Here is a 19,408-nt window from a genome sequence, read left to right as displayed (position 1 = left end):
GTCTCACCTTGTAAACCAGCTTGTTACGTATGCAGATGCTAACTAATTTTTAAATCAATTTGTGGGCTAATAATACTGTTTTTTTTTTATTTATTCTTTTATTTTGACTTTCTTCTCATCATATTCTTGTTTCTCTGCTTCTTTTCTGTACTGGTGTGCTTTTATTATTTTCGTGCTTGAACTTGAGCAATCTCGTTTTTAAGTAGGTTTGTAGCTTTAAATGTTTTAATAATGATCTTCATTAATGATTTTGTTGATGTGTAAATATACGCTCATGTTTACACAAACACGTGTATACCTAATTTATATATCTCCTCCTGTATAGAAAGGTTAAGTGGGTAATTTGATCCTATTTTGCGGTGCGGTTTTAAATTATGTTATAACATTATAAATCACGGGTAAAAATGTAACCACAACGTTCAAAGAGATAGCGACAAATTATTTTTAGAGGATCTGATATCTCCGAAAATTTTACGCTCCAATTACTCGCTACGTCTCTTGTCATGCTCTTCTTCCTGAGATTACTCTAAAGCATATCGAGTCTCTCTCTCTCTCTCTCTCTCTCTCTTTCTATATATATATATATATATATATATAAATATATATAAATATATATATATATATTATATATATATATATATATATATCCGTGTGCATATGTGTTTCATTATTTTTAGTCACTTGTCGCCAAACCTATAATAGAATTTACAGCAGCAGAAAAATTGATAACTGAAATTTAAGTGAAATAAAACGTAAAAATCACATGGCAAAATACTCGAGGAAGGATAATTGTTCATGTATTTTTTATGACGTGCGTCATATTGATTTGTTTATGTTTGTTGAAGAATGTTTGTACGTGTGTTTGTTTAATGTACAACCTGTTTGGTTATGTGTGTGTGTGTGTGGTTTTGTATTGCCACAGAACCCATCGGTTTCTCTTTATGTCGGAGACAGTTGTTGGTGTAATGAGTTTATTGCCCCGAGGAGAGAGAGAGAGAGAGAGAGAGAGAGAGAGAGAGAGAATTTTACTTTTTAAAATACCCTCACGCAAAATTCTATCACGTTGATAATATTACTTAATTTTTGCCATAAATAAAGATTCGGTATTATTTTCATAAACTAGCAATGCTTATAATACTTTTGTTTGGCGCTTCATCGTTGGTGTAAATGTAATATTATATGACGGTGTGAAAACGTTGGTGAAGAAAATTACATCGCAGTGAAACAATAAGAAGATAACTACATAATTGATAAGTATGCGCTTCCGGAATTATTATTTGGATAATATAGTATTGGAGAAATTCGTTGTAAGTTCTTGAAGGCTTCGAGTTGTATCAAGGTGTAAAAGTATAGAGTTGATTGGTTTTTACTAAACTCTCTCTCTCTCTCTCTCTCTCTCTCTCTCTCTCTCTCTGTATTCCACTCAGCTAGCAGACTTGAATACATACATTATGTTCGAGGCATGGACTGGACGAAGGTAAACACAAGGACAGAAAATTAGGTACAGTTGGACACATGATTTCCTGGCACATCTCCCTCTGAAGAAATGCACCCTGTCCCACCATTACTTCACGTTAAGTAACCAGGCATTTAAGTGTAGGGAGAGATGACAGAGGTGGTACACGTGGCTAAAAGAGGAACTAGTCGCGCAGTAAGTGTTTGTCTTATGCACTATTTCAGAGCGAGGTGTACCAGGAATTTCTGTGTCCAACTGTCTAACATAACTCTTGTTTATCATCAAAACGTGAGGGACTCGAATAGGTAATCCCCATCCAACATCGGGGAAATTCTCTCTCTCTCTCTCTCTCTCTCTCTCTCTCTCTCTCTCAGCAATTTGTATTCAGCGAAAGATCATTCCAAAATCCAATATTAAAAAGAGCAATGCTTTCAATTTACTTCCTGACAACATGAGATCATTTATGCTTAGGGGGAAAATAGGTGAGAATACTCACCCAGACACGCAAAGGGAAACAGAAAGAGAAATTTTAATACCTAGGTCATACTATAGTTTATAGGAATTTTCGTGTTTTCTTGCATGGATGGGTGTATGATATAGTATTTTTCTGTGATTTAAACTTATTTATGCGTATACATTTGTGTACATAGTTTATGTTTTAAGTTCATTACAAACATCTATGTTAACGAATAATTCCTTCTCTTTCAAATGTGTATATGAGAGAGAGAGAGAGAGAGAGAGAGAGAGAGAGAGAGAGAGAAAGAGGGCCGGTAGCATCATTCGTTATATTTATAAGATCGTTATTGTTAAGCAATTAATTGCTGAAAGAAATAATAACTAAGTACACCCGTCATTGTTAGCCATCTATATTCTGTTGCAAGCATAACACAGTCAGACGTTATTTTGTTACACAACAATTCATCAGTGGACTGTTAATTACAGGGCAATACTCTCACATTCGAGAATCACTTAATTGCAAACACATGGCTCGTCTATTTACTGGCCAAGAGGTCGTCACGTGCATTGATTACTATCAAAATATCGACTTTATGGATTTTGTTGACGTGGCGGCGTCTGGACCTGATGAAGGCAGTGGGTCGAAATGTTGATCAGGACACCTAGCTTAGAAATTTTTTCTCTCTCTCTCTCTCTCTCTCTCTCTCTCTCTCTCTCTCTCTCTCATAAATAAAGTTAAGTGTTATTAAGAATAATGTAAAGTGTGGTTCAGGCACAGCGAAATTTAGTTGAGGTACAATTTATCCAAGGATGATGTTAATATTAACATATTATAATAATGATTTTGCACCATTGTAACTTAATGAATTGGTGTATGGACTTTAGTCTGGCAATGTGATATGTTGGTTCTCCCCTGCTAATTAACCTCATTACAATGGAAGTGTGAAATATGTCTTATATATATTAGTCAACTGTCGTGGAATGCAGCTGGGAGTTAAGTAAGAGAGAAACGAAATATCCATGAATGCTCAAAGGATCTTGCCGAGATACCCTGACCTCAATTATTCATAATTCTCTCTCTCTCTCTCTCTCTCTCTCTCTCTCTCTCTCTCCTTTTATGTTAGAAGATCGGTACTTATGTAAGAAACTGTTGGTAATGTTTCAAAGTAAATTCTGTTAGAATCCGGTATGGAGTATGGCACACGATGGGGATATAGTAACAGGGACATTAAATAAACGTCACTGGATACAGGTTAACGAAAATATGAATAGAAAAGCGTGAAAATGTAATATAGGGCAGATATGCCTGGTGGAGGTACAAACATCCATACTTGAAAAAGAGGTCACGGGAACGATATGCGTCCAGAGTTCATTAGTAACCTTGTAAAATGAGGCAATGTAACATGGATATGTGATGAATGGAATTCTGTATTATATAAAAGAAGGACGTTTTCCAAAATATAATGATTTGTTTCAGGGAAAAATTGTAAGTTTTCTCATGTATATAATTAAAGATAATTGAATAGAAATTTATTTATTGGTATGAGTTTGATTTCGTTTAAAAGAAATCACCCACTTAATAATAGAATGTTTAATGTACCACAAAGGTACATGTATTAGACTGGATTGAATATAACCGTGTTGCAAACATTATCACGATCCAAAATTGCATTTAACCGCAACCCCCCCCCCCCCTCATTTTAAGGAAATCGAAGAGAGCAGTGAAGATCAGGCCATCGAACATATGTTAGTGTTCTCTCTCTCTCTCTCTCTCTCTCTCTCTCTCTCTCTCTGAGAGATTGCCTTTAGACCTTGGGAGTCGAGAAAAAAATGAAAAATGTTACATTGTTTATTTTTTATTTGATTTTCATCCCCGATTCTTTTTACTCCCTCCAAAATCTATAGATTTTTCATTAGTCGCAGTGATAATGATAAAAGTAAATACTGCAGTACAAGATTCGGGTAGTATGTGTAGTGTCATTAAACTCGTTTATCTATTGAAAGAAAACAAAAAAAGCTGAAGGAAAACATATAAATCATGAACCTTTTTAAAGCTTACACAAACACATAAATCATTTATATATAATTTTCTTCAAGTATCAAGACCAATTATCTGAGAACTATGCTTATGATAACACACGCAATTCATCCATAACTTTGTAATACAGCGTTAATTAGATTTTTTCTAAGTATCAAGAAAATTATGTCAAAACCATGCACACATTTCTTGTGCATGATAAATCAATATTTTCTTTTATTGCTACCATCAATTTGTCGAAAGTAGGAATGCCATTCTCATCATAGAACTCAAGAATTGTTCTTCATTACATTTTCATCAAAATAATCGTAAATTATTCTTTTTCCGTTTTGGAAACAGGAAAATCCAGTATATTTTCTGTCTCTTGCTTGCTTGTTTAGTCTGCGAATAGCCATTAATGACACTTGTTTCTCCATATGTTCTCTGGGAAGCCTTCGATTCATCAGTTACAGGACCTCATTGTTTTTATAAAATGAACTATTTCAGGATATTTCCTTGGCCTCGGATAGTAGCTGAAGGCATTTGTAGAAGTCATTTGAACTGTCCATACTTACCATAGTGGCTGGCAGAGAGCTAGTATCCTTTATTAATATTATTATTGCTTGTTAAGGTACAACCCTAGATGGAAAAGCCGTATGCTATAAGCCTAGGGGCTCCAACGGGGAAAAATAGCCCAGTGAGGAAAGGAAACCAGGAAAAATAAAATTTAAAGAACAGTAACATTATAATAAATATTTCCTATATAAAGAGGAAGAGAAATAAGGTGGAATAGTGTGCCCGAGTGCCCTCAAGCAAGAGAACTCTAACCCAAGACAGTGGAAGACCATGGTACAGAGGCTATGACACTACCCAAGACTAGTTTAATGATATTGACCACGACCTTTTGAACACATGATCCGTAAAATCAGATCTGGCACCGCTGGGCAAGAAATATGCCACATCTTCATTTATATTGATGAAACTTCGGTTATATCCAGGAATAAACGAAATAAGATTTACTTGAAACATCTGTTGGAAACAAAGCAATACGTTTGAAGAATTGAAAACTTGCAATAGACTCCATGAAGTTAATATGATTTCCATAACTTGAAAATGTGCAACGAATTATATCTGTACCGGCCACACCACAGCGATCTTAGAAAGTTGAACAGATTATTGGATACGATCAGTGGCCAGTTTCCCCCCTCTCTTTGACTCTCTTACAAGGGGGGTGGAGTGATGAAAATTTAAGACATTACCAAATTTTTATTTACATTTTGTCTTTAATGCTTATTAAAATTATGAATTGTATTTTATTGTAATGATTTTAATCAATGTTATCGTGGAGTTTTATTTTGATAATAGTGGTATATCTCTGTGCTATTATCAGTGCTAGAAATTATCTACACTGTATGTTTTCTATTTAGCGAAATATACAGTGTATATATATATATATATATATACATACATATATATATACACACATATATATATACATATATTTATATTATATATATAATATTATATATATATATATATATATATGATAAAATTATTTTTTATTTGTGAATGAAATATGAAGAAGCGATAATTATATAATGTTACTGATTAACATACCCTCAAAAATTTGGGCCATAAATTCCTAATAATTAGGGAATTTTATTCTAGCTATTCATCAACTTCTTATATCACCCGAATTATTTGAGTCTAGAAAAGATATATGTATGTATTTGTATGGGGAAAATCTCGCTGAGAAACGTGATGGTCAGATGTGAAAGAACCACAGGGAAAACTAAAATATGGAGGGAATCCTGACTAGTTTAATCTTACTTTTTCATAAGGTAAGTCGAAACTAAGCAGGATTCACTCTACTTTCCCCGTTGTAATATATATATATATATATATATACATACAAATATATATATATATATATATATACATATATATATATACATATATATATACATACATATATATATATATATATATATATAATTTCATCTCCTGCGCTTATTGACGCAAAGGGCCTTGGTTAGATTTTGCCAGTCGTCTCTGTCTAGAGCTTTTAATTCAGTACTTCTCCATTCATCATCATCTACTTCGCACTTCATATTCCTCAGCCATGTAGGCCTGTATCGACACACACATTATATATATATATATATATATATATAACGTGTGTTTGTATGTATGAGTTTGTAGACATTTCACGCGTCTACTTTTAGAAATGTGTATACATTTCCGTTCATTAGCTTTGGCAAAGAATTATATTTTCTATGTAGTACAGTAGATGGGACCTCTTTTTCAATTCAAGTATTCGTAAGCGCTCTCACCAGCAAATTGTGCACTTGGTGCACCTGAGGACATTACTAAAGGGTCTTTGTAGTGTCCCCTTTGTCCTTATCTGCGTCCCTTTTCAGTTTTCTACTTTGTTTCTACTGTCTTCCATCCTATATTCAAATCTCTCGACTGTTATTTCATAGTGGACAAGCTGGGTATTCTCACAGTAGCACCTGGCGGCAAAAAAGTTTCTGCGTCCCAACTTTGGTCCACTTGGACAAAATTCTTGAAATGAAATCAACCAGCTAATACATAATAGTGCTTGACATGAAGGAGAAGAATGCAGGCGTAAGCAAGGGTGAAGCGAATAAATAAAAACATCTCGTAGACCGGAGACGGATGTAGAGTGGGCAACGGTTAAGAGGGTGCGTGAAAAGTACTCTGTTGAATGGACCTTTAAAAAGAGAGTCCTGAAGTACGCATTCTTCTTCTATCCGTTGATGCATGGAGGTGCTTTTGAATGCGCATATTCAGAGGAGTAATAGACGAAATTGGTGGTTGAATGTGGGATTGAAGGAAGGTGGGAGTGCGTTGCTAAGGTTAGGGAGAGGTGAATGGAGGATTATTTTGTAGGAAGAAAGGTAGTGGAATTGGAAGAGAAATGGTGCGAGTTTTGAGAAGAGGAATAATAATAGTAGTTGATATTTGAGCGAGGTCTGCTGATAGAGGTGTTATTGGCAAGGTTGAAAAGATATATGGAAAAGTATAAGCTACGATTATAACAAAAGAGATCTCGGGCTTTGGACAAAGTACTCATCATTTCACGATGTTTATTATCTCCATGATATAAAGAGTAAATGCCTGTGTGTATATATATATATATATATATATATGTATATAATTATAAATAAATATATATATAAATGTATATATATATATATATATATCAAAGAAGCGCTCAAGAGTTGGAATTTCATATACATAATAATTTGCTCTTATAATCAAGTTTGCATTAGATGGCAATTGAATACTGAAGGAAATGATGCTGTTGGGATGATTTAGAAATCAAGCCCCGGTTATAGAATATGGTCAGTTAAGCGATGTCGAAACTGTGAATAGTTACGAAAGAAGAGTAATTAACCCTAATAACGAGGCTCGTGTGTGTAGCAGGTTTACAAAACTTGCTTGAAAATTTAGAATGAGACAACAACATACATACACACCACACACACACACACACACACATATATATATATATATATATATTTGTTTGTGTGTGTAGATAGGCTATATATTGGTTGTTATTTTTTCATATTTAATTCAGATATTTGATATGTATATAATTTTGATGATCGTTTATTAATTTAATTATTGCAGGCCCTTTCCAGAAGATATAACAAGTAGAAAGTGATTGCGGTAAGGAGAAAGTGAAATCTGGACTTGCGTCTATATTTTTTGTTAATGGATATTTTATACTTCTGTGGCTGATATTTTATAGCCAAAGATAAAGATCTGTAGTCTTTAATTTGATCTGGTTTCATCTTCTACCTGCTGACTATTGTGGTTTGCAAATTGTTTATTTGTTAGCATATATATTATTTTCTGTGTTTTGCCTTTGTTCAGAATATCAAGCAAACATTCTAAATGAATTTGGTTGTGTTTTGAACACGATTTGACTGAATTTATGACGGCCCTGCCGCTGAGTGACCTCGCTGTGACCAGTGCCTGGCCTGTGGTCTAGAGTTTATAATTAATAAAAATCCAAGTTGATTATTAAATTATATTATTTCTTTGGCAGGTTTTTGGAGAGAGAGAGAGAGAGAGAGAGAGAGAGAGAGAGAGAGAGAGAGAATATTATACGAATTAAATCGTTTATCTATGTCCCAGTCTATATAAATTACTAACGTGAGTATATTTTTTTCTTTTCAGCATTGGCTCGACCCAACGAAGACCATAAAAAACAAGTCAAAGTAAGTTTACTTTTTTGTTCGTTTTTTTTTTCCTTAAATCTCTCATATTTTGAGAAAGCTAATTTTCATGTTAATATAAGGTCTGCAAATTTTGTTTCAGTATTATTATTATTATTGTTGTTGTTGTTGTTGTTGTTGTTGTTCTTGTTTCTGAAGCTAGAACCCTATTTGAAAAAAACTGGATACTGTAACCCAAGGGCTCCAACAGGGAAAGCAGCCCGCCGTGTAAGGAAATTGAATATACGGATAAACTATATATTATGGGACATAAAAAAAATATTAAATATATTGATTGATTGTATGAAGCGAGAATTTGTTATAAGTTTGAACTTTCGGAGTTCGCTGATTATATTCGGGAAATCGTTCTAAGCCTTGTAATAGAGAAGGCAAGACCTAGAATTAACTGCTTGCCTTGTACTGCGTACTGTCGAGAAGATCTGAATGTAAAGGATGGTCAAAATTGCGAAAAATCTTATACAACATGCACAAAACTAACTGAATGACGGGGATAAGGAATTTAACTCTGTCCAACAAATTAAGATTGTAGTCAGAACTCATGACCAGATATAAGAACAATAATCAAAACATGGTAAAATGGAATAATTAAAAATTTCTTAGGATAGAATGGTAACCAAATATCTTAAAAGACTCGGTATGCCTATGTGTAATTGAAGAAGAACTGGACCGAATGATGTGTTTCTTAAAAGTAAATTTTACAATCCAGAATACCTAGCATGTTAATTGAGTTGGTTTTAGTTAAAGTGATGTCATGCAAAGATCGAATGCAAGGTCTCAATAAGGGATTCAGTAACCCCAGATCTAATTTACATTCAGGAGATGGAATTGAGGCAAAGAGAATAGCATCATCTGCTTATACAATATGCTTGTTTTCAAGACCAAACCACAGACCATGCGAATATAATATGTAAAGTATTGGGCCAAGAACACTATCCTGAAGAACACCAGATATTACATCCATATAGTCACTTTGGTGCCTACCAACAACTATTTGCAATATTACTTAAAATTTTAATCTGGAGCTAAGAAAAGACCCACATACTCCCATCTGTTTATATTTGAAAACAAGTGCTTCTTTATTAATACTGTCAAAGAAAGCTCGAAATCAAGGCCATCATACAAATTTCCTGACCAATCAAGGGATTTCCATAAAGCATATGACATTTTAAGAATGGCATCACATTCTCCAATGCCTTTGCAAAAGCCAATCTGCTAACTGACAGAAAATACATCTTTAGATGTTTTGCCAAGAATTCCAAGTTATGAAAATTGGATGGTAATCAGTAGGACATATGCCTAAAAAGTGCAAAAATAATCTCCAAGTCTTGCTAAGTTGCGAAAAATAACTAACACCCAAGAAGCTATGAACAAGTCAATTCTGGTCCATTGTAATCGGCAATTATGCTCGTGACTGAAAATTTGTATTGGAATTTGGTACAGTGTGGAATGCACGTTTTGTACATATGTATATATGTTATTATCACTAATTATGAAATTAATTTTCTCCTAATCGCTTATCCGGATTCGACAGATGTGTGTAATAATGAGGTGAAAGATGTTATTTATATTCTGGTTTTTAATTTCTCTTATTTGAGTAAAGAAACCTGATATGATTGTGATGGAGATTATGAAGATAAGTTTGTTAATATTGTTATTGTATTCTCTCTCTCTCTCTCTCTCTCTCTCTCTCTCTCTCGTTACAATGTTTAAATCAAGAGAAGCAGTACACGTAACTGTTAAAACCTCCCTGTGTCGTTCTAGTTTACAGTGCATTTGTGTCAACACGAATATATCACAAAATTAAATAGTAGTTGTATACGTTCCTGGTCTCTCATTCATTCCCTTTTATTTCTGAAGATTTTGTTCACGTAAATAATGTTGGAATTTGATTTCGATGGATTTTTCTTGTAAATGTATATCGTTGTTTTATAATTGTTAATAAATGTGTCTGTGCAGATGCATCTATCGCCTGTCAATAAATTTCTTGGAGAGAGAGAGAGAGAGAGAGAGAGAGAGAGAGAGAGAGAGAGAGTATTAAGACAGGTTTCTCTCTGGAGTGTTACTTAAGCCTGGGGGACTTATACTAGGAACATAATCTGCTATTTAAGTCAACCAATGTAATTAGGATTTCAATTTTTTTGGAAACTCCTGAGCTGTTTCGGTGATCGAACATGGGCTTTCAGGCTTTGAACTGAGCGCGCTATCACTTTGAAACAGTGCAGAAAAGGAGGAACAGGATTTGTAACTAGCGACTTACCTGTAGAACTCGATCTTAATCAATAACGCACACGTCGCATGACAGCGGTAATGTCTTATTGATCAAATGCGACTCTTGATTTTATTTAGTTGCTTATACATTATTCTCTCTCTCTCTCTCTCTCTCTCTCTCTCTCTCTCTCTCTCTCGTGGTCTAGCTGGCAATGCTATAGGACTGCGTTCGAATCTTGTCCCGTACGAGAGGGACAGATTGGTTTCTTTAAATTGAAATTGTCTCTCTTTTTAAGTAGTAAATTAAGTGCATAGTGTAGGCTGACCGTTTTTCAGGCAGTAGAGAGAGAGAGAGAGAGAGAGAGAGAGAGAGAGAGAGAGAGAGAGTTTCTGACGTAAGTGTGTGTCCGCCATGACCCTTGGTATACCATAAAAAACGGAAGGACCTGGCGAGGTAATCCTCATCTTAATGGGATGAAACCATTGAAAAGATATTTTTTCTTTCACGTAAGAAATCATATTCCACATAAAAGAGGTCTGTCTGAGAAGAAAAAAAAAAGACGAAGACATTTGAAATATGATGGCTTCAATAAAATATTGATGAGTATATCAAATCAGTTAACAAATATGTGAGGAATCAACCAAGAAAAGCTATGGATATGGTCAAGACATTTTAACTGATTCTTGATGTTCATTAAATTAAGTATCATTAAGTATCTTCTGTACAAGAGCTTTCTCTGTGAGGGTTGTTTTTTCTTTATAACTACCCTTTTATACGAATCTTCATTTTGCGCACAGTGTTTGATTATATGTATAAAAATAATCAGTTTATGTACGCGGAAATTTTATGGTGACTTTAAAGGAAAAGTGCAGACAGGACCCATTACGTGAGTCCTCTGCCCACATTTACTGATGTGACAACCATATGGCGTTTACAGCAACGGAAACCAAAGGAATGCTGCATTAAGGAACAGGGAAACTCAAGTTGCAAGTGATGAAAATCTTTTTTCCTTCAAAAAAATTATTCGTGTAAATATACGATGATATATGTTATAAATTGTAAGATTGTAAATGTGTATGTCATAGAAAAAAGTTAAAATTTGACATACAATGCAGTATATATATATATATATATATATATATATTATTATTATTATTAATGGGGGCTACCTTAACGACTTAAAGTACAGATGACACAGTTGTACTTAATGAATTGGGAGGAATTGCAAAATATGATTGATCTGAATAGAGGAAGAAGAAATGTAGGTCTGCAAATGAATATGAGTAAAACTAAAAATATTGTTCAATGAAAAGGCAGAGATGGAAAATAAGGGTCATATTTATTTTTAATAAATATACGTTCTTAGGACAGACACAGACCAAAATTGAAAGAAGGATAATCATGGGATAGAGAGCTTTTGGTAAACAAAATGAGAATAAAAGTACATTGCAATATTCTGTAAAAAGAAAATTATTTAATCAGATGGTCCTACTAGTATTTACTTATTCGTCAGAAACTTGGAACCTTACTAAACTCAAAAGGGCTATGGAAAGAATAATGATGGGATTATCATTAAGAGGCAGAAAAGAGCAACATGGATATGAGAACAAACAAAGGTAGAGGGTATTCTAACATGTGAGAAAAAATAAATGGACATGGGCAGGACATGTAATGAGAATGACAGATAATAGATGAACATTAAGAATAACAGAGGTTGTCTGGAGCAGCGGTCGCCATTCTTCCTAACTTCTTGGACCACTAAATCTATAATTTTGAATTAGGCGAACCAACAATATGAATTTTTAAAAAGAAGGTAAATACATTTATACTGTATAACTAAAAAGACACTCAGTAGAGAGCATGCCTTTTCCACGCCAAGAATAGAGGAATCTGGAATGTAGGACTGAAAACTAATATGAGCAGAACTAGGATAATGTTCAATGGAAATGAAAAAAAAAGACAAATAAGGATCATGGACGAACTTATAGACACTAAGACATGAGACCGAAATTAAAAGAAGGATAAGTATGATATAGAGAACCTTTGGTAAACTAAATAAGATTATGAAAATTAAAATGCCAATTTCTCTAAAAAGAAAAGTATTTAATCAGATGGTCCTACCAGTATTAACTTATGCATCAGAAACTTGGAGCCTTACTAAATCCATAGAATATAAGCTAATTACGCCTCAAAGGGCTGTGGAAAGAATAATGATGGGATTACCACAAAGAGACAGAGAAAGAGGAACATGGATACAAGAGCAAACTGAAGTAGAGGATATTCTAAACAACATGTACAAAAAGGAAATGGACATGGGCTAGACATATAATGAGAATGACAGATAATAGAGGAACAGTATGAGTAACAGAATGTGATCCGAGAGACTGCAAAAGAAGCAGTGGACAAACAACGGCTGATGATACATACATACATAATATATATATATATATATATATATATATATATTTATTTATTTATTTATTCATTTAATTAATTGTTGATCGGTTTCTCCCCACATATGGATGACCTCCCCGTTGCAGCCTAATGTACTGCTTATTACAGTTAGAATAGTTGATATTAGACCTGACTCGGAACTGAATTCAAGAAGCCGGATTAAATCAGAATTGCGCCCTGCTTAAGGGTCGCTAAAATAACTAGTTGAATTACACCTTTGGTTCATCGGGTAAAATAACCAAGAACTTGTTAAGGATATATACATTGGGGAAGACAGATCTTTAGACTAGAGCCAGTAAGATGAGAGCATGAGGCACTTGTAAGTTCAGGAAGGGAGGGATCTTCCAATACCCTGATCACACCAACACTACGCGCTGATGACTGAAACTGGCCATGTCGATACGGAATTTTGTGTATTTTACTGCCAGGAAAGTACGGAGGCTGTACGGAAACTGCGGATATAGTACGGATGCATTAACACTATGGACCTAGATCGAAAATGAATAAGAATAAACTGGCACTTATATTTATATTTAATTGCAGTGGTTGATGGGTGTATTCGTTGGGCAGAAAAGTAAAGTTACCAATACCAGTTTGATACATTTTTTAATTTTTATTTTATTGTTAATTGATCGATTAAACCCCTGAAGAGAGAGAGAGAGAGAGAGAGAGAGAGAGAGAGAGAGAGAGATTTACAATAATCAGAACGAATTTTTTTTTCAGAAATTCTCTTATTAAAGGTAGAAAATACTTGTATTTCTTTCATATGCACACATTTCATATTGATATTGTCCATTATTTTTACAAGTAGAAATTAGCCTACAGCAATTATTTCATGTATTGACATTCTACGCAGTATTTGACACATAAATGTGAACTGCTTCCTATTTCCAATCTCCGGAAATACCAAATACCGGAATTATCCAGTTCATAGTTTCACAGGTAAGGTGGGGCAAGAGAAGAGCGAACAGACGTATTTTCTCTCTCTCTCTCTCTCTCTCTCTCTCTCTCTCTCTCTCGTGTAAGCCGATGAGGCAGCATGTGGGTATCAGGTACCCCCTTTTTATATTAGTACCCACAAAGCAAGCAAGTATAGAAGTGAATATTAAAGATGAAAGAGATGATTAAGTTAAAGCATAGGTGTTCAAAGTGCTAGATAAAGAATTGGTGCTTCGACTTCAAAGAAGGAAGCGCTGCAAACTTGCACGGTAATAGTGTATGCCTGTTCTGCTATCAAGAACAGTGAATTGAAAAAGGAAAACCAAGAATATAAATTATATAGATTATGTCCAAGTTTCAACAGTTGGAAATAAGAAACAAAGAAGTCATAGACGATGTTGTATAAAATGGGAATAGTATTCAAGAGATACAGAACGTAAAATAAAGGATAGAACTTAATGAGGAAATAATTACCAACAATAACGGACAGTTCATGACACTCACCAGAGGAAGGGTACCAAAGGCCAGGACTAAACAACATCCTAGAAATGTAACTGCCACTAGAAACAGATTCTTCCTCATAGCGGAGGAAGAGGAAACGAGAGACTGTTAATGTAAAGACTATGGTAAGGGACCAAGGTGAGCACTTCGGCCTTAAAAAGAAGAGAAAGGCCAGGTCCTATCCAGAAGATAGAAGTAGTAAGTGAACTACAACGGTGATCAACAAGACCACTACTATTGATCAGGCAACCGGAAACGATCTGTTCTTTAGAAAGGACACCGCTGTCTAAACAACATTTGGTTGAACAACTAGAAAAAACACCTATTGAAACAACTATGAACAAGAATAATACAATTGCTATGGGTATTTTCAAGAGACTCCATGTCAGCCACTTCGCCCTCTGGAAGGCTAAAGGCCATATGCCAGCTAAAAATGCTGACATTTCTAGATCCTCGGGACACTTTCTACGCAAGAGAGAATTATACGAAATAGATGGAATACACTTTAGGCAATTGGGTGAGAGGGTATACAGAAACGTACTTACTGTAATGTCAACCTGTATAATTACTTGAGGAACATATTAGACAAAAGATAAACTCGACCCTTAGAAAATCTTCCATCAATAAATAGAGGAAATGTGGCAGATAATTTAGATAATCCTGATAGAAGTAAAGCTAAAGCACTTAGTAAATCAGGGAAACTAGCAAAGCCACAGAGGAAGAGAGAAAAGATAGAAAATTCATTCAGAGAGAGAATCCAATGCTCAGTCAGAAACAAAATGGAAAACTTCAGGGCAATGATAGCTGATGAGGAACTAGATGTCATAGGTATTACCCAGGTATTCAATGGAAAAACAAATGATTTTATCTGAGAATACAGAATCCCAGGTTACAAGCTTTTTTTAAGAAGGATAGTCTTACCAAAAATGTGGAGGGTTAATGCTCTATGTTAGAAATCACCTAAAGCCAATTGAAATTAAAAGAAACCGAATATGAAGTGGCAGGTCCAAATATTAACACCATAGGAAAAACATGGCCATACTGTTAATATACAGACTGCCATACAATCGCAAGAACAGAACGAAGAGCTGCATATACAACTGAGACAAGAAGTTAACAATAAGCTAGCTGTCCCAATGGGAGACTTCAATGCAGCAGTAAATTTGGACACTATGAATTATACATCAAACAGAGGGACAGAGACTACTAGAATTTGTCAACAATGAATTCCTCCATCTGTGGGTCGATAAACCAACCAGGGGAAACAATATACTAGATTTTTTTCGCTGACAACAGAAGAAAATTTAGTATCCAGTGTTTCTGTAGGTGAAAATATTGGCAAAAGCTAGAATACAGATGGGGGGTAACTGGATACAACTGAAGAAATACACCAATAATTTAGAATACCAAGAAATAGGGAACATAGATAGACAAAGAAGAAAGGGCTAAATGTATACCGCTTAGACAAATTTTACCAAATGGAATTCCGCAGCCTAAATGGTTCAACAGAGAAATAACCAATGCAATAAGCCGAGACAGAAAACAGCCCTCACTTCGTGAAATTTTCAAAACATTTCTCTTGATAAATATCTAGATGAGATGAATGATCTGTTGAGAAACTTCCAATCAACCGTGCTATTATCATGACTGATTACTTGAAGTATTACAAGTTACCCGAAGTACATCTGAAGAAGTTACAAATCATGATAAACATAGGAGCAAGTTTGATAATGTGTCCCACACAGAGAAAGTGGTACTCCCGTTCTGATTGAACTACAGTGGCTGACTATTAGGGCTAGAATATATTCTAAGATATATGCAATGACTCATCAAAATATCAGAACTGGATGGCCAAAAGGTTTAAGATAATTGGTACACATCGTGGCAGCCAATAAATCGTGTCGACACGCGTATAGTTACGGATGGCTTCAAGTTAATGGAGTCAAGATGCACATCAACTGTAAGTTCGTGGGCTTTCAGATATGCGGCCCAAGATTGTATAACAAGCATCCACTAAACATCCGAAGGACTGATGATATTAGGATTTCAAGAAGTTGAAGAATATTTTATTCTAAAAGTTTTATGAAACCGTGAATTTGACAACGCGGATTAAAACAAACAAATCTTGCAGGGTTTGTGTGTGTGTGTGGAAGGGCCTTTAAAGTAAATGAACTAAGTAAATGCCAGATTTGAATTCGGCGGCATCGACTTCGGAATTTTCAGTTTTATTTTTCTCCCTTAAGATAACTTTCCTGTCTCTCGGGATTATAGAGTTTTTCCTGCCTGGAGGAATTCTATATCTAGGACATTACTCATCAATCACTTCGCACACGTTTGGTGTAATAATTTGAAGAGTGTCTGTACGAGTTGTTTTGCAATAGTATTTCCCGATCGATCAGCGATAATAAGCGTTTTATTTCAGGTCATTTTGTTTAATGGACGTTGATCATGGATACAGAATGAGTGGAGGTATATGTTCTTGTTTTTTAGTTGAATATTGTGTGAAATTAAACGCTTAGGTAATGATCAGAAAGCGACGAGGGCCTTCTTCGGTATGTTTAACAGAAGTTCGTGATTATTTGTGAAATTGTTCAAGGGTATTTTCTTCACCCTACTTGGTAGGGCTCATTACGAGTCAAATATTTTGTGGGAGATTATGAATGCCTCTCTGGTCAATTAATCTGTTTAGCTTCCTAGTTTGTGGCGCTTCCCCTTATAGTGGGAAATCTATCCCCTCCCCTCTGTAGTGCATCAGGGAATTTGAAATCCCCATTACCATAATGTCGAGAAGGGGTTATCCTAGAAAATATATAACATGTTAAATTAAAAAGATTGCTCCAGTTGCAGGCCAAGGTAGATATTGTCAGGGAGCGAGATGTTTTCTTGTGTGTATGAATATAGAACAACAAATGCAGCCGATTCTAGTCTGCTGCAAGACAAAGGCCTCATACATGTCCTTATTCATGTCGGGGTTTTGATCAGTTATCATCACCACGTTGATCAACTGTGGACTGGTGATGGTGGGAGATTTTCGGTTGATTGGTTACAGCCCCCCAACCTAGTATGGATGACCCTGACTATTACAGCTTTGAGCTTTGCTAATCATGATATATATATATATATATACATATATATATATATATATATATACATATTTATATATACATATTTATATATGTATATATATATATATATATATATACATATATATATATATGTATATATATATATATATTTATATATACATATTTATATATGTATATATATATGTATATATATATATATATATATACAGTATATACTGTTTGTGTATAAAAGGCAGCATCTGAAGCTCGTCTCTGTCTAAGTGAGTGACATGTGATTTTTTCAAGAACCCCGGAAAGCAAAAGGAAGTTCCGGTTGTCGTGCGAAGCAAAATGTCGTTGTTGATACCGTGAACGGAAGGATTCGGGTCACGTCGCTCGGGATTGCGACAAAACATCCTGCACGAAAAACAAATAATGATGATGACGAGGTGACGAGGATTGCCGATAATAACAACTCCAAGGGCAATGATTTGAGATGATGAATGCGGTGTTAGATCGGGCGAAGGTCACGACAATGTCAGGTGATTTTGATATTGACTCATCAGGCTGGAGTTGTGCTGGCATTGAATCGTCGTGTTCTTACCCGCAAGTGGGAGTGGATGAGCATTTTATTTATTTATTTTTTTTTTTTTTTTTTTGTGTTTGGCTGGAAAATATTTTTGCAAACCATGCTGCAACTGTAATTAAAATGATAGAAGCTTAAGGGCCCCAATTAGGAAGTCAAGAATAAACCAAGAAGAAAAGTAACTACAAATAAATTAAATTAATAAGGATATCAAGGTTCAATCAATCGGTAACTGGTAATCTATGAAATGTCAACGAGCTCATCTGAACAGTTCTAGCACCAACGTGTGCATGTGCAAAATTTCCACAGATTTGACTTTGATTAAGCATAACAATCCACAATTCATTCACCGCCTAATTAAAGCTTTTAGAATACAGTGTAGTTATTTAGCCTAATGAAAGCCACAGGAAAGACGTTAAATTAGAATTATACAATTGCAATGTGGACGTTGTGTACCTCTCCTGGTTTCGTATCAAGGTATAATTGGCTTCAACTGACAGCTGTACATCGTAATAAATAACGCTGTGTATAGTAAAATAGAAAACGCTGCCTGTGAAACAAAGTCGGTGTTTGTAAACACGGTATCAAAAACTTTTTCTTGATTAATTTTACAAAGTGTTAAGAAAAAAATTCTATAAAGCACTTTCGTAAAATCAATATAAATGTTTTTGATTCAGTGTTTACACACTTAGTGACTTTGTTTTACAGGCAGCGTTGTCAATAGTTTATCTTTTGCTAAACACAGCGTTACCTGCTACAATGTACAGCTGTCAGACGTCTTCCTAGCTTCCCCTAAAGCGTACCAGAATCAATGAAGACTACTGTACTTTCATTCAGGAATTTCTTGGTCTAGCTGTAATTACTCTATACCCTTCTACTTTTAACTCCGTCCCTGCTACATTTCTTCCATTTTGCTGTCCATCCTCTTAACATTTACTCCAGTGTTACTGCACTGCAGGGAATCCCATTTGCATTTTGGATGCTCAATGGCCTGTTAGGCCCCAACACCTATCTATTTAACCCACATTCGTAAACCAAATATCAATAGCACTTGCTCTGGTTCTCTTCTCCTTTCTGGAACCGGGAAGTCCTATCATGAGGTGACTTAGCAGTGCTGTCCTGAAGTATTTTATTGTTACCTCTCTCTCTCTCTCTCTCTCTCTCTCTCTCTCTCTCTCATCATCATCATGCTGATCAACATGTGGTACATCAGACAATGCATTTATCGGCAAAACTTTATGTTGTGAACTCAGAACAAGTTTTAAATTTATTTGAATGATCTTCAAATGGGAACCTTCATCTAGCATCTCCCATCCACTATAGACTCGTCTTGGAGTGACATTCTGAAGCAGCCACTATGTGATGGAGTCTGGAAATTGAATAATCAATAAACTATTAGAGATTTTGTGGTGTTAAATTCTTTGCCTTTTATTAAAGGATTTTAAACAAGATTTTGT

At 34.9% G+C, this 19,408-nt stretch overlaps 1 protein-coding gene across 1 annotated transcript in view; it reads left to right on the top strand.

Moving 5' to 3' along the window:
* The window catches only part of LOC137617168 (uncharacterized), a 184,058-nt gene that overhangs the window by 118,324 nt on the left and 46,326 nt on the right, over positions 1–19,408 (top strand). Inside the window, exons 3-4 of the mRNA XM_068347026.1 lie at positions 8,139–8,179; positions 13,957–13,958. Coding sequence (XP_068203127.1) covers positions 8,139–8,179; positions 13,957–13,958 — 43 coding nt within the window. The remainder of the gene's footprint in view (positions 1–8,138; positions 8,180–13,956; positions 13,959–19,408) is intronic.

Source organism: Palaemon carinicauda, chromosome 23 (genome assembly GCF_036898095.1).
Source record: "Palaemon carinicauda isolate YSFRI2023 chromosome 23, ASM3689809v2, whole genome shotgun sequence".
Taxonomy (NCBI): Eukaryota; Metazoa; Arthropoda; class Malacostraca; order Decapoda; family Palaemonidae; genus Palaemon; species Palaemon carinicauda.
The sequence above is the reverse complement of the archived record's forward strand: the minus strand, read 5'-3'. Positions and strand labels throughout refer to the sequence as shown.